General features: G+C 40.4%; 1 protein-coding gene across 8 annotated transcripts in view; it reads left to right on the plus strand.

Moving 5' to 3' along the window:
• The window catches only part of LOC127581347 (peripheral-type benzodiazepine receptor-associated protein 1), a 220730-nt gene that overhangs the window by 193681 nt on the left and 11198 nt on the right, over nt 1–15851 (plus strand). For all 8 annotated transcript variants that reach the window (XM_052035676.1, XM_052035671.1, XM_052035679.1 and 5 more), the window contains 6 exons: nt 1241–1364; nt 3567–3763; nt 6124–6292; nt 12040–12075; nt 13837–13940; nt 15658–15729. In XM_052035676.1, coding sequence (XP_051891636.1) covers nt 1241–1364; nt 3567–3763; nt 6124–6292; nt 12040–12075; nt 13837–13940; nt 15658–15729 — 702 coding nt within the window. The remainder of the gene's footprint in view (nt 1–1240; nt 1365–3566; nt 3764–6123; nt 6293–12039; nt 12076–13836; nt 13941–15657; nt 15730–15851) is intronic.

Genomic DNA, 15851 nt, shown 5'->3' on the forward strand with positions numbered 1-15851 from the left:
GAATTATGGAGGGCTGGGATTGCTCTGAGAGCTGGCCAAACTGTCTCCTATATTGTAAGAAAAGAATATAAATTATAATGTAAAAGTATATCCATCTTGGGTGGCCTGTTTGTGTAGCAGTTAATGCTGCTGCCTCATAGCTCCAGGGACTGGAGGTTGATCCTGACCTTGGGTGCTGTCATTGTGGAGTTTGTATGTTCTCCTTGTCTTCGATTTGGGGTTCCAGTGATGCATTAGTGATAGGGTTAGAGTTACATGCCACTTCTCAAAGGGTGCTGACAAGTTAATTGGCTACCATAAATTACCCCATCACGTACAAAAGTGGTAAATGAATCAAAAGCAATGTGAGAGACAATAAGTTGTAGGGTTACAGGGTCATAAGGAGAGAGGCGGTTGCACTTATGGGATTGCTCTGCTAGAGCTGGCATGGACCTAGTGACTGAAGAGGCCCCCTTCTGTATCAGCTACTTCAACCATGCATTGTTATAATTTTCTGGCAATTGAACTCACCCCTCATAAAAAATTATCCTTCTATAGTTGTGTATCTTTAAATAAGCTTTTTTTAATTTAGCCTATGTGCGAGATAAATAATCTTTGTTAAGCAGAAATGCACATGATCCAGCACTAATACTAGCTCACATGGGAAAAAGTATCCAATGACTAGGATTCTTTCCTAGAACTTCCATCAGCATAAACAGTTCACCAAGCATTATGTGTTGACCGTCAAGAAGCATTTAAAATAGAAAGCAGTACCTTCACATGACAACACTATTTGGCAAACATGGATATGTATGAAAATCACAATAATCCATGACTAAAGGCAGAGAATGTGTGTGCAGAGAAACATCAGTCTATGGAGAATCAACAGAAATCTGTGTGTTGGTCTCTGAATGTGTGCAGTTGAGGTGAGTTTATTGGTCTGACTGATTAATTTATTGCTGCGAGAGGGTACAATATGTAGAGATTGTAGAGCTTTCTTTGAGCAGGTGACTGTGTGCAAGAGATTCAGTAAGTTTACTGGAATCCAAGAGCCTGTAAGTTTATTGCTGTGTGAGAAATTGTGGTGAAAGTTGGTGATTTTTCAGGTGCCAGAATGTTAGAGTATAGTAGATACACTGGTATTCAGGTACTAGTATGTTAAAGACTAATACAAGTATAAACTGGAAAGTAAACGTATATGTGTAATATTTTATTTCTCAGATAGTCTTGCTGTGATCTCTTTTTGTTGACTGTTTTGCAGGGGTTTGCAGTAGATACAGATTCAGGCTCTCACTGTGCTCCTGACTCACCTGTGGTACGAGCTTTAAATCCCAACAACAGTGCATTGCTTAGGCACGGTAGAGGGGAGTTGTTCACTTCCAAAGGTATGTATCAGCCCTCCTTCACAACAGCCTTCAACCTCTCAAAATTAAATCAAAGACCTTGCAGTTTGCATCTCCTCCAAAAAATGGTCTTAAATGCTGCTATAGTTTTTAGAGCTATTCATTGTGGAATATTAGAAAGGAGAAAAAATCAGAAGTTGGAAGATGGAATATTCTAAATCGAATAGGGTGGAATTGGAATTGGTTTATCGTACTAGGGAACCGTTCAATAGTTTTATAACAGCGGGATAGAAGGTGTCCTTGAGCCTGGTGGTACATGCTTTCAGGCTTTTGTATCTTCTGCCCGATGGGAGAGGGGAGAAGAGAGAATGTCTGGGGTGGGGGGAGGTCTTTGATTATGCTGGTTGTTTTACCAAGGCAGCGAGAAGTATAGACGGAGTCCTTGCAGGTGAGGCTGGTTTCTGTGATGTGCTGAGCTGTGTCCACAACTCTCTGCAGTTTCTTGCAGTCCCAGCAGAGCAGTTGCCGTACCAAGCTGTGATGCATCCAGATAGGATACGTTCTTATGGTACATTGATAAAAATTGGTGAGTGTCAAAGGGGATATGCCAAATTTCTTTAGCCTCCTGAGGAAGTAGAGGCGCTGATGAGCTTTCTTGGCCATAACGTCTACATGGTTGGACCAGGACAGGCTATTGGTGATGTTCACTCCTCGGAACCCTCTTGACCTCAGCACTGTTGATATAGACAGGAGCAAGTGCACCACCCCCCTTCCTGAAGTCAATGACCAGCTCTTTTGTTTTGCTGACATTGAAGGAAAGGTTGTTGTCGTGACACCATGTTGCTAAGCTCACTATCTCCTTCCTGTACTCCAACTCATTGTTATTTGAGATACGGCCCACAACGGTGGTATCATCTGCAAACGTAGATGGAGTTAGAGCAGAATCTGGTCATGTAGTCATGAGTGTATAGTGAGTAGAGTAGGTGGCTGAGGACCCAGCCTCGTGGGGCACCAGTGTTGAGAATAATCGTACTGGAGGTGTTGCTGCCTATCCTTACTGATTGCAGTCTGTAAGAGTAAGGGCAGAAACAGATCTTAAGTATTCAACTGTAGTAATAACCTCATAGTTGTGCTACTTAAAGCAAGAGTAACCAGAAGGTTATGATACTATAGTAGTAAGGGACATTGAATGTAAAAATCAGCAAGCAAATGAATGTATTTAATACCTTGGTGTAACTACAGATGAACTGCTGAGTCCAGCTTTTGCTTCCATGTTACAGGAATGATATTGAGGGAAAGTGGGGACAACAACACATTCACCACTGCTATGACAAAAAGTAAATGTAACACCTCTTAAAAAATGTACACAGGCTGTTATGGTTAGAGTGGAGAATTACAAGATGCTTTGATGGAGAATGTTTTAAAGTTAAGTATAGATTTTATAGGGTACGGAGAAACAGTTGGTCTGATATTTTTATTTGATCTCAAGATATTGGCAGCACTGATAAGACTACTTCTGTTACCCATTTTTAGTTGCCCTTGGAAAGCACTAGGGTTTCCTTGAACCTGTATTACTGGCATTCCTATAGTGGTGCTAGGTAGAGACTTCTTATATATTGACATAGTAACATATACACAAACCAGGATACTGTGCTCCCTCGGATGATAGACCTCCAATGACATTACTGCTTTTGTGATAGAGATCACAGAGGAGGAAGGTGATGTCAAAGTAATCTTACTGAGATCCAAAGTGCATCCTTATATACAGTATATCATACAGACACAACAGTGATGGAGCTGATCTTGCATCATAGCAATGCCTGGTCTCAATAGCAACAGGTTTTCTGTTATGACAGAGCATAGTCTCCATGGGATTCCTATTTCAGTACACTGTCCATGTTCCCATGATTACATCACACTATCATACAACATTAGTTTTGCTTTCATGCCCACAAACATATGAGAAAAAGTCTGAAATCATGGACAATGAAACATGTTTGTAACCAATATCACTGATGGTGCATTTCAGAAAATGCAATGTCTTACCTTCAGTTAGAGCAGGGAATAGTAATAAGATGTTGAAAAACTATTGGCAGTACATCAGGCAGTATGAGTGTCTGTTATGTGTGCTCCCCTGACATGTTTGCTTTCTGTAGAGAAATTATGTAATGTGTGTTTAGACTGAAACCTAAAGTAATTTGAATGAAGTTGATCAGCTCCTCATTTTCAATCCCTTGATTTCAGTTTCACATGCAGAGAGTTACAGAAGTCAAGAGAGTTCAATCCTAGATGGATACAAGGAGGTAGAATCAAAGGGGATAGTGGATGGTGTTCTTGTTCGCATCTTTGTGGCTTTGTTTGATTATGATCCTGCAACCATGTCACCGAACCCAGATGCTGCTGAGGAGGAGTTGGCATTTAAGGAAGGCCAGATCCTAAAGGTGAGAGAATTGCATCCATATGTCATTTCTAACCCTGCATCCTTCTAAAGAACAGAGAAAGAAAGCAAATTACAGGTATGTTCTATACTTAGAAAGGAGATTGCAACATTACAGGCTCTTACTAACTGTAGGTGAGTTAGTAAGCTACTTTTGATTATCAACTGTAATCTGACCACTGCAGTTATTTCTCTCCATATCAGCCAATTATAATGATTAGAATTCTGGTTGATATGCCTTGACAAACAACTCTGTTTTAAATGAGGGAAATTACACTTTAGTCATTCATAAAACAGCCCACCTGCATTCAACAGATCAATTTCTGCCAGCTTCAAAAAGATTTCACCACTAAATACATCTTCCCCTTTCCTCTCCTTTCTATCCCTGTGAAATGTAGTTTCCTTCACAACTCGCTGGCCCACTCTTTCTTTCCCACCAAACACCCCCTTCTTACAGCACTTTCCTTTGCAACCACAGGCGATGCAATGATTGTCTCTTTACCCCTTCCCATCCCACCAAACAGTCTTTCCAGGTGAAACAATGATTCACTTGCAATTCCAATCTAGTGTACTGTGTTTGGTGTTCACAAAATGGTTTCCTCTACATTGGAAAAAACAAAGACAGATTGGGTGACCACTTCATAGAACACTTGCATTCAGTCTGCAGGGGCCACCCTAAACTTCCTGTTGTCTGCCACTTTAATTCTCTATCCCACTCCCACTCTAATCTATTGGTTTATGACCTCCTGCACTGTCACAATGAGGAACAGCACCTCATCTTCCATCTGGGCACGTTGCCTGGACTCAATGTTGAATTCTACAATTTAAAGTAACTTGATTTCTTGGTCTGTATCAGCCATCCGTCTGTGATGTTAGCTCAGCTTGTATGGTTTTTTTCCCTCTGGGAGTGGAGGACATGCCCAGCCTGACCCTACTGGACAAGTTCTCCTGTTCTACATTTTGCAACTTCTACATTCTTTTGTTTATGTTGCTTTGTTTATGTTCCCACTCTCTAACCTTACAGTTTATACCTATGGTAACCTCAGTTTTACCCTATCAGAGACATCCCCCTCCCCCATCCTCTGTACAGCCTATTGAGCTTTTTTCTCCTTCCCAGTTCTGACAAAGGGTCTTCAACCTGAAATGTTGACTCTCTTTCTCTTCCCAGAGATGTGGCCTGACCTGCTGAGTATTCCTAGCGTTTCATATTTTTTGCTAGATTTCTGGCATCTGCAGTTTTTTTTCTGGTTTTCATTTTCTGTTGTGTTATTTATGTTATGAATAAATAGTTGATTCCCCAGCACAGATTCCTGCAAGTTACTTCCTTCCAATTTAAGTGCATACTCATTATCTTTATTTTCTGTCACTTACTGCCTAATTAATCTCCTAGCCAAGCCATGATTTATATTATACAAGATTTAATCTTCGTGAACTATCTCTTGTGTGGATTATCGAATGCCTTCTGGCAGTCCATTTAACTATATTCGTGAACATTACCACAATTCCTGTTTTAATTACTTTTAAAAAAATGATGAATCCATGTTGACTCTCCTAATCAGCACAAGTATTTTTTAAATGCTGAGTGGTTCTGTTCATAATTATAAATTCCAGTCTCTTCCCGCAGAAGTATATAATGAGCATATAATTACCTGGTTTGTGTCTCTCACCTTTCTCAAACAATGGAGTTACAGATAAAATTTTGCAATGCAAAGGACATTTCCTGAATCAAGAGAACTTTGGAAGATTATGGATAAAGATCTATAATTTCCTCACCCACTTTCTTTGAAACCTTGAGGTTTAAACAACCAGCTCCTGGAATGTGACACTTTTTCATGCCATTACTTTTTTTAAAAACTGTTTTCTTCTTTATATTACATTTAGTGTGTTCCAGTCTATGTTTCAAAATGTTTGACAAATGACCTTTTATCTCTGTGTACCATGTGACTGAGAGTGATTGTTTCTGCTACATGAGGGAATTTTCCTATAAGAACAAATAAACGAAAGCATTATTAAAAATTTGAAATCTTCATCCTTTCCAAATTATGCAATTCTCTTAGCTGATTGAATTTCTGCCTCTGCAATCCTTGGGTCATTGGTTATAAGCAGTGGTACTACCTTTGGAGAAGTCCTTTGAGGGAGTGGATGCATAGACAAGGGATAAAGCTGCTATTCTATAAGGGCATATTTTCTACTGAATAACATTAGTAACAATTGTGGAAATATCCTGTCTGGTTACCTCTCCCCCGTTGTGAAAAATTGAATCCTAGTTGGAGAATGAACAGCAAGATGGAAATGAACTGTACAAGTGTTAAACTGGAGGTGAAACTTTGAGAGGGATCTCCATTCTGAATAATCTCATTCCAGGTATATGGTGATAAGGATGCTGATGGGTTTTACCGCGGAGAGGCAAATGGCCAGACTGGCTTTGTGCCATGTAACATGGTCTCAGAAATCCAGGTGGATGATGATGATGTGATGGAGCAGCTGTTACAGCGGGGTTACCTGGCCCCCAGTACATCAATGGAGAAGCTGGGTGAGTGATGCACTGCAGTGGTGGTGATTCTTCATTTTATTGTATTCAGTTTTCAAGTTGAGCAAAAATAAGATTCAGTGTAAAATAATCAGCACAGAACTTTACAGAGTAGATGCAGGAATGATGTTTCCCTTGACTGGGTGTATTTGGGTTACGGTCTCAAAACAAATGTCTTTCAGGACTAAGATGAGGAGAATTTTTTCACCCTGAAAGTAATGTTCTTATGTAACAATTAGCTTGGCCTACACTGAACCACAAGATTTGTGTTTTTTTATGAATGCTGCAAAATTGTCAAGATTGAGAGAGGTGTCAATTTTGGCTTGGTTAGAGGTATTTGGAAGATGATTTCGAATGGGTATTTTGAAAAAGGAGATAGGTTCACTGTGGTTGTGAGTGGAAGCAGTATTGGGCATGGTTTAGAATGAGAGTTAGGTAAACAGTTTATGAAAAGGTATTCTTGGAAAAGGTTTCATGAAACAAAATTTCATAAATCATGAAGACTAGGCAAAATGCATTATTGGTATTTTAGTACCATTTATTTTTCTGGGCAGTGGCTTGATGTTCATGAGAGTGAAAAATAGATATAAGAATCTATATCTCATTTAAAAAAATTATAAATAGAACAGTCATAAATCAAGGAATACCTGTATAATGATTACTTAGTAAGAATTAATAGCCTTAAGCATATTAGGAGTTCTCAGCTAAACTTACCTAAATGTTTAAATTCTTGATAGCACTTATATCTTGATTCCATAAATGGATGCTTTCATGTAATATGATATACACTCCCACACCAATTGCAGTTTTCTAAACACAGCAATGAGTTCCTAAATCAAATCATGGTAAATGCTCTTTCAAGTAATCTGTGCCTGAATTGGAAACTTGGGCTTGTTCAAATTATATGCATCTGTGCTGTCCAGAAAATCAATGATTATTCCAGTTTGGAGATTCAGAGACACCATTATCTTCAATAACCAAGATCCAATGCATGACCAGTTCAATCAGTGACTGCATGCAGTAACATAGATGCTCAGCTTGGAAGGTACTAATCTTTGCTGATGAAGTGAGAAGTTGGTATTGGAACTACATGTGTGTCTAGCATATACACACTGCTTGGTCTGGGGTTCCCTTAATAAGGTGGTATTGGGCCAGTCTACAATGGGACTCCAGATCACCACTGATAATGCTCTAATTATTTTCAGCCTTCATCAGAATCTTGTTTTAAAGCTTGCAAACTGTTGCAGTCAACTTGTTAGCGATTGCTCCTGTGCATTTATCACATTTTAAACCACAATCCTGATATACAAAACACAAAGTGGACAAAAAGTAGCTTTGAACCTGAACTAAAGCCTTGTTCACATTGCTGTTGGGAACCATATCAGAGGCAGGAACTATGAGTGAGCTACCACTACATGATCATTATATCTAACTTAGATGCTTCTAAACTACACCCATACAATTCAGGCTCTGTTAATGCTGGAGCAACAAATAATCTGCTGGAGAACTCAGTGGGTCGAGCAGCATCTGTGGGAGGAAATTGTCAAAGTTTTGGGCCAAAACTCTCCATTAGGACCAGTAACTCCTCTAATTGCTGTGCAGTACTACCATGGTGCTAACTGGGATACTTTAAAAACAGCTTAACACTGAATATTCACGAGGTATTAGTGATCATAGTGGCAGTGGCTACACCAGTGTATGACCTGTGGCTCAACATATCCTTTATTTTACCATAACCATCAAGCCAGGGGATGATCCTGGTTCATTGAGGTGGAAAGAGAGTATGGCAGGAGCAGCACCAGGCATAACTAAATGTGAAGCATCAACCTGATAAAGCTTCAAAGCTGGACTACAAATGTGCTAAAGAGCAGAATCAGCATGCTCTAGACTAGAGCTCACATCAGCTCCGCAGTGTTGTCACATGCACTCCTGGTGGACAATTAGCAACTAATGAGTAGAACTAGTTCTGTGAACACCCTCATCCTTAATGATGGTGAACTCCAGCACATTAGTGCCAGAGACAAGGCTGAAGGATTTGTAACTGTCATTCAGCAGAAGTATGAGGTAAATTCTCAGTCTTAGCTTCCTGCATGGAGTTCCCACAATTTAATTCACTCTGCATTATATCAGAAAATGACTGAGATACTAGGCGCAGCAAAGGCTAAAGGACCCAACTTGATCTCAACTATCATGAGATCAAGTTGGGATGAGAAGATCAACTGTCATGAGATTGGCTTCAGGGCAAACTGAATCCAGCCAAATTATTTCAATGCAGCTACAACACTGGCATCTATCCAACAATGTTGAATGTTGCCCAGATATGTTCTAAAATACAGGACAAGTTAAATGATTGGTTATTGCCACATTACTTTTATTCATCAACACAGCATTTATCAATAACCTACCAACTGATGGTCCCTTTCAGTTTTGCCATGGATCAAGGAGCTCTGTTGAAACTGATAACAACAAGAATCAGAGAAAATGTTCTTTATAGCACAAAGGAAGATCGAAGTGGAAGTCAATCATCTGAGCCCTCAGACATTACCAAAGGAATTCCTGACAGCAATGTCTTGGGCCCAGCTGCCTTCACCTTGTTCATTGATAACCTTTATACACATCTGGGTCAGAAGTGGGGATGTTAACATAGAACACTACAGCACAGTACAGGCCCTTCGGCCCACAATGTTGTGCCGACATTTTATCCTGCTCTAAGGTCTGTCTAACCCTTCCCTCCCACATAGCTCTCTATTGTTCTCTGATGATTTCAAAATGTTTAACTCCTTAGATAAAGAAACATCTGTGCCTACATGAAACAAGACACGGTCATTATCTACACATGGGCTGATAAGTAGCAAAAAGCATTCACTCCATCCAAGTGCCAGACAATGGTTATCTACAATGAGATAGAATCTAATTAGTATCCCCAATAAACCTGCAATATCTTACCATAACGCCATCAGGCACAGGGTAACCCCACCAATTGCAAGTTCCTCTCCAAGTCATGTATCATCACTCAATGTCAGTCTTTTATTTCCCTCAGAAGATGATGGCAAGCAGCCTCCTTAAACTCTGTGTTCCTTCTGGTGAAGGTACTGACACAGTGTGGTTTGGGTAAGTAGTTCTAGGATTTAGACTCAGCAAGATTGAAGGAAAGGAGAAATCTTCAGTTCCCTGGATTTTTGACCTGGAGGGGAATTTGCAGATGATGTAGTTCCCATCTATCTGCTACATGTGAGCTTGGTGGTGGAGATTGTGGATAAGGGAGGTAGTATCAAAGTTGTTTTGGCAAAGGCAGCACAGTGGCACAGCCAGTAGAGTTGCTGGCTCCCCGTGCCAGGGACCTGGGTGCACTCCTGACTTTGGGTGCTGTCTGCGTGAAGTTTGCATGTTTTTCTTGTGACCACGTGGGTTTCTTCTGGTGCTCCGGTTTCCTCCCACATCCCAAAGATGTGCAGGTTGGTAAATTAATTGGCCAATGTAAATTGCTCCTATGTATAGGTGAGTGGTAGAATTTGGGGGGAGTGGGGAGAATAAAAATGGGATTAATGTGGTATTAGTGTTATGGGCAGTTGATGATTGGCACCGATTCAATAGCCCAAAGGACCTGTTTCCATCCTGTATCTCTCTATGGCTCTAAGTAACCCTAGTATACTTTGTGGATGGTGAAAACTGTTACCATGGTACCTTGGTGGTATTTGGAATTAATATTTGGGGTGGTCAGACCTTGCTGGCTCATGTCAGTGGTTTTGAACAAAACTGTTGGTACTTAGGCAGATAAGCTACAGTATTTGCAGGATTTCAAACATAGATATCTCAAACTCACAGATCTGTAATTTTAAATCTGTTAGTTTGCTCCAAGACACCATTGATTTTATTGCTTTTTAATTATCTGTAGTAGTTCTTGTAGGAGGAACATCCAGATATATTTGGGCCAGCAAAATCCGACCCACTATTTGTATACTTTGTACAATTGAGGTTCTGGTCAATGGTGATCTCCTGGACTCAACAAATACTATGTCTAGAGTAGTTGGTTTGGCTCACTCTTTTTGGGGATGTCCATTGTCTGGCTCTTGTGTAAATGTTATTTGCCAGTTACCGCTCACGACTAAATTTTGTCAGCATCTCACATGGACTGCTTCATTTTCTAAGGACTTGCAATGGGATAGAATAGAATGTTACAATCATCAGTGAATGCAACAACTTCTGGTCTTGGGATAGAAAGTGATTGAAGAAGCAGCTGAAGATGGTTGAGTGCAAGACTCCACCTGAGAAACTCAACAACAATGTCCAGGAGACGAGATGAATAACTTCACCAACCAGAACCATCTTTTTTTTTGTGCAAGTTGTGATTCAACCATTGGAGTGTTTTCCCCTTGGTGCCCATTGACCCCAGTTTTATCAGTGCTCCTTGATGCCACGCTCAAATACTCACTTGATGTCTAAGGCAATCACTCTCACCTTGTCTCTAGAATTCAGAACTTAAAATCATGTTGAAACCAAGAATGTAATAATGTCAGAAGCCAAGTGAAACCCCAAGTGAGCATGCTTAGCAAGTAATTGGTGAGTAGGAACTGGACCTAAATACTGGGATGGCCTAAATAGAACTGTGGGTGTATCTTCAAGAACTGCAATTGTCAAGTAAGCAACAGTCAAGTTCTTAAGAGCAATTGAATGCTGGCCATTCCAGCAGCACCCAGATCCTAGAAATGAAATAGCAAAGTAGTGGGAGGAATTGAATGAGACTGTTAAAAAGGGAAGGCTGTCATGACAAATATGAACTCTGACATTAATAAACTGGATCAAGTGGCCTATTTCTGTGCTGCAGATTCTGTGTAAGTGGCAAGGTGGGGCTGAAGTAATACAGGTGGTAGAAGTAGGACAGAGGCAGGGGTAGGACAGAAGGCAGAATAGGATGGCGTTAATCAGTCAGGTCAGAGCTGGAGGTTAGCTGCAGGCATTGATGCTGATGAAAATTTTAAAGGTAGCGAGCACTACTAAAAATTCAGTAATTAATGAGCATCTACCCATCTTGCAGCACCAAGAAAAGGTATAAATCTGTTTCTGAAAAGACTTTGAATGTTCTTCTTACAATTTTTGAAGTTTGCGAATGCCCTGCTGAGGATCTGCAGAGAGTAATGCCACCTAGCATGAATGAAACACAGGAGTACAGTGCTGTTTGGGTGGCTATACACCTAGTGGCATCAGAAATGGAACTCCTTGCCATTGGGATCTGTGGTTGCCCGACCTGCAGACGTCACTGTGCTCCTTTTTTTCCTTTGTCTCCACAGGCCTCAATGGTGAGGTACATTACACCTATCTACACTCTGCTAAGCTTACCTCAGCCGATGGGAATTGTCCAGATCTGACAATGCTGCTTGCTAGACCCACTGGTCTCTGATTTACTAACCTGACGTGATTTTGCTCTGTCTGTCTCAGCTTCCTTTGTGCTGCTTTATTTCCTCTTTTTTTTTCTCTCGTCCTTTGCTGTATGAAGGCAGCCACATGCTCTCTCAACCGCCACGCCGCACTGCCCCTCCTTTGAAGCCAAGGCGATCCAAAAAAGGTCTGTCTCGCATCATGCTTAACTTTTGTTGCTTCTTCCATTTAAAGTGTTTCTATGTCAGTGTTGTACAGTAATTGCTTCTTTCTTTTTGCTATCTAGTACACTTGGTACTGAGTGTGTGAATGTATTTAAAGATCCGGCACTATGTGAAAGTAAAAATCCAACTAAATATTTTCTGCTATTTCAGTGCATTCCAACACATGGAAGGAAACTCGGCAGCGAGGTCAGTAAAATCTACTTTCACGTTCTTCTCTGTCAATAGATAGTAGACAGTCTGGCTCCCTTGTGGTCTGTCATATATGTTACTGATTTGAATGACAATGTAGGTGGCATGATTATTAAGTTTGTGGATGGCACCAAAATTGCTAGTGTGATGGTCAGTGAAGAAGGTTGTCTAAGGTTATAACAGGATTTAGATCAACTGGGAAAGTGGGCAAAGGAATGGCAGATGGAATTTAATTCAGACAAGTGCAAAGTGATGCATCTTGGGAAGGTAAACCAAGGCCGGACATACTCAGTGAATGACAGGGCCCTGAGGAGTTACGTAGAACAGAGAGACCCGGGAGTACAAGTACAAGGTTCCTTAAAAGTGGTGGCACAGCTAGACAGGATGGTGAAGAAAGTGTTCGGCACACTTGCCTTCATCAGTCAGAGCACTGAGTACAAGAGTTGGGATGTTATGATTCAGGTGTACAAGATGTTGGTGAGACCACACTTGGAGCATTGTGGCTAGAGAGGGTGCAGAAAAGATTCACAAAGATATTGACAGGATTGGAAGGCTTAAGTTATAGGGAGAGACTGGATAGGCTGGGACTGTTTTCCCTGGACTGAAGGAGGCTGAGGGGTGACCTTATAAAGGTTAATAAAATCATGAGGGGCATAGGTAAGGTGGATGGTCACAGTCTTTTTCCCAGGGTAGGGGAGTCTAAAACTAGAGGGCATAGATTTAAGGTGAGAGAGGAAAGATTTAAAGGAGACCTGAGGGGCAATTTCTTCACACAGAGGGTGGTGGGTACATGGAAGTGGTAGAGGCAGGTACAGTTACAATGTTTAAAAGATGTTTGGACGGGTATATGGATAGGAAGGGTTTAGATGGATATGGGGCAAACACAGGCAATTTGAACTAGCTCAGGTAGGCACTTTGGTTAGCATGGATGAGTTGGGCTGAAGGGTCTATTCCTGGGCTCTATAACTTTATGACTCCATAATTGAAGCTACACATATAAGTAAAAAGATTGTAATCATTCCAATGCATGTCAAAAGCTGGTTTCAATTTGAGTAGTTGTTTTATGATAGTCACTGCCTAGAATATGACATTGATTAAATTGTGATCTAGTTATCCAGAGCGATCCTGTCAGGATGTATGAAATCAAAAAAATGTGGATGTTGGATCCTGCCAGGATGTATGACTGAGTTTATGCAGCATAATTATAATTGCAGAGAGGTTGTTAGAACATGTCACAATGTTTTCATATAATATAAATAAACAGAGGATCTTTGTAGTGCTGTGAGGTATATTAACAATCCTCATTGTCAAACCCAAATGTTACTAGGCATCTCATTGATGCAAGCAGTTTGTATCATTCTATTTAAAGCACTTGTTCATTGAATCATTTATAAGCTAGTTCATTTTTCTGAAGTCACTTCAGTGGATTCAGCTTCACTCATCTAACATGATCCTGACGTTCTATACATTTTCCGTGTGGAAGATTTTGAACCACACTTAATGTCCTCATTTTTATTATTTTTTAGGATCTGGGTGTTGTTGGCAAGGCCAGTATTTATTGCTTATTCCTAATTGCCCTGTACTATCTACATTGGTGTAGAGGTGTAAGGAACTCTCTCTATATAATATTTATCATCAATATAAATGTTAAAACAAATCTTTCCCCTTATTTAATTGTCTTTTGTTTACTAACTGCAGTTGCATCATTTATTTGACCTACTGTATGTATGATAATCAAAACTAAACTCTTTATTACAGAATGGAATCGACCCAGCAGTGCACTGCAGAACTTGCCTATGAAAAGAATGATGGCTGTTTTTGATTACGATCCCAGGGAAAGCTCTCCTAATGTGGATATTGAGGTGATAGATATCTTCTGAGCTCATGTTGTACCTTAATCAGAGAATAGAGACTTTAGTATATTAAGATCATGCAAACATCAGTGGCCTTGTTTACTCATGTCCCTAATGCCTATCCCTGAAGGAGCAGATTTAGTTTCCTCTGGGACATCGAAGATAGGAATATTGTTCAGGCTCATCTTAGTATCTCCATTGGGAGTATTCTACATAGCATTCAATATATATCTGAAAAGAAGCAAACCTGTAATAAGATAAGTTGACATGGGTGTCAGAGCTGCAATGCTCTACAAAGGATCACCAGTGTGATTTAATCCATTAACTGCTTTTTGGTGATTTTTCTATTGGGGGTTCGGGTATTCATGAGAGACCATATGTTCACCTGTAATTCCTGGTTACAGATCACCACTGAATTTGGGTGTAGATCATTCAAATATCTCCTCACCATTATAAAAATTCTGTTGATACTCTTGCCTGAAATATAATGAGTGTGAAGAGCAATGTGATTGAGAACAGTGAACTTGATGGTAAGAGGAGAATACAGCTCAAAAGCACAGGATGCATTTGATTTGGAAATGTTGTCACTTGCTGGCAATGTAATTAAACCAATTCCTACACTGTATCAGTGAACTGGGTGTAATGCTCCTGCTGGTTACTCCCACATCAGACTGCATTGAACTGCACCAACTTAATGAGTAGGTTTCTTTCTCCCATTACTGGTAAAATTCCTCCTGGAAAGCTGCCTTCAGATGAATGCTGAATGCATTCCTCTCCCGCATTTACCAATGATCCTTTGCTGTTCTTAGTTCCTTTGCTGCTACCATTCCTGTCCCAGATTTATGATCTCTTTTTAAATTAATTTGTCAACATTGTTTTTCACAAACTGTTTGACGTGGCTTTATGTTACAGCTAATATCAACAAACTCATTGGTGCTATGAAATACACATTATCCTCACCAAATCAATTGCAAGCTCCAAAGGCCAGGACCCTCAGGAGTAATCTAGATAAGATAAGGTATCTTTATTAGTCACATGTACATGGAAACACACAGTGAAATGCATCCTTTGTGTAGCGTTCTGGGGGCAGCCCGCAAGTGTCGCCATGCTTCCGGCGCCAACATAGCATGCCCACAGCTTCCTAACCCGTATGTCTTTGGAATGTGGGAGGAGACCGGAGCACCCAGAGGAAACCCACGCAGACATGGGGAGAACATACAAGCTTATACAGACAGTGGCTGGAGTTGAACCTGGGTTGCTGGTGTTGTAAAGCGTTACGGTAACCGCTATACTATCGTTCCTGCCTAATCTCCAGGGAAATATAGATTCTCAACATCCTTCTTAAATCTCAGTCTCAATCTTGAGCACTAAAATTGGAGCAGTAATAATTGGTACTTCTGAGGAAGATATGGCTTGACCATATGCATACCTTACGTAAAACATTCCAGACTAGTTTAGTACCCTGTTTGTCCACTATAACTCTGAAGATTGGTTAATCAATTGGCTTTCAGCATCTTTTACTCAACAATGCAGGCTGAAAGGTAGTATGGTATTTAGCATTTTGTGCAAAGTCAGTGAATGAAATACCTACAGGAAATATTTTGTACTTAATCTATTATCACTTGCAAGCATGTAGGCCAAGGGTATTAAAGAGGCTGAGAGTGCTTTAGCTAGACCGAGAAATGACTAAATCCTCAATTTAATCTTTGCCTTTCTTTTGTAACAGGCTGAGCTGACTTTCAGTGCTGGTGATATCATTACTGTTTACGGGGACATGGATGAGGACGGTTTCTATTATGTGAGTTTGTACAAGTGTGCTCATGACACAAAATTACATTGGCCAAGGAATTTTAGTACGTGTAAGAGAATACATCAGATTGGTGTTGCAGTGGGACACAAACAACCACGTCAGGGTTTATA

Source organism: Pristis pectinata, chromosome 21 (genome assembly GCF_009764475.1).
Source record: "Pristis pectinata isolate sPriPec2 chromosome 21, sPriPec2.1.pri, whole genome shotgun sequence".
Classification (NCBI taxonomy): domain Eukaryota; kingdom Metazoa; phylum Chordata; class Chondrichthyes; order Rhinopristiformes; family Pristidae; genus Pristis; species Pristis pectinata.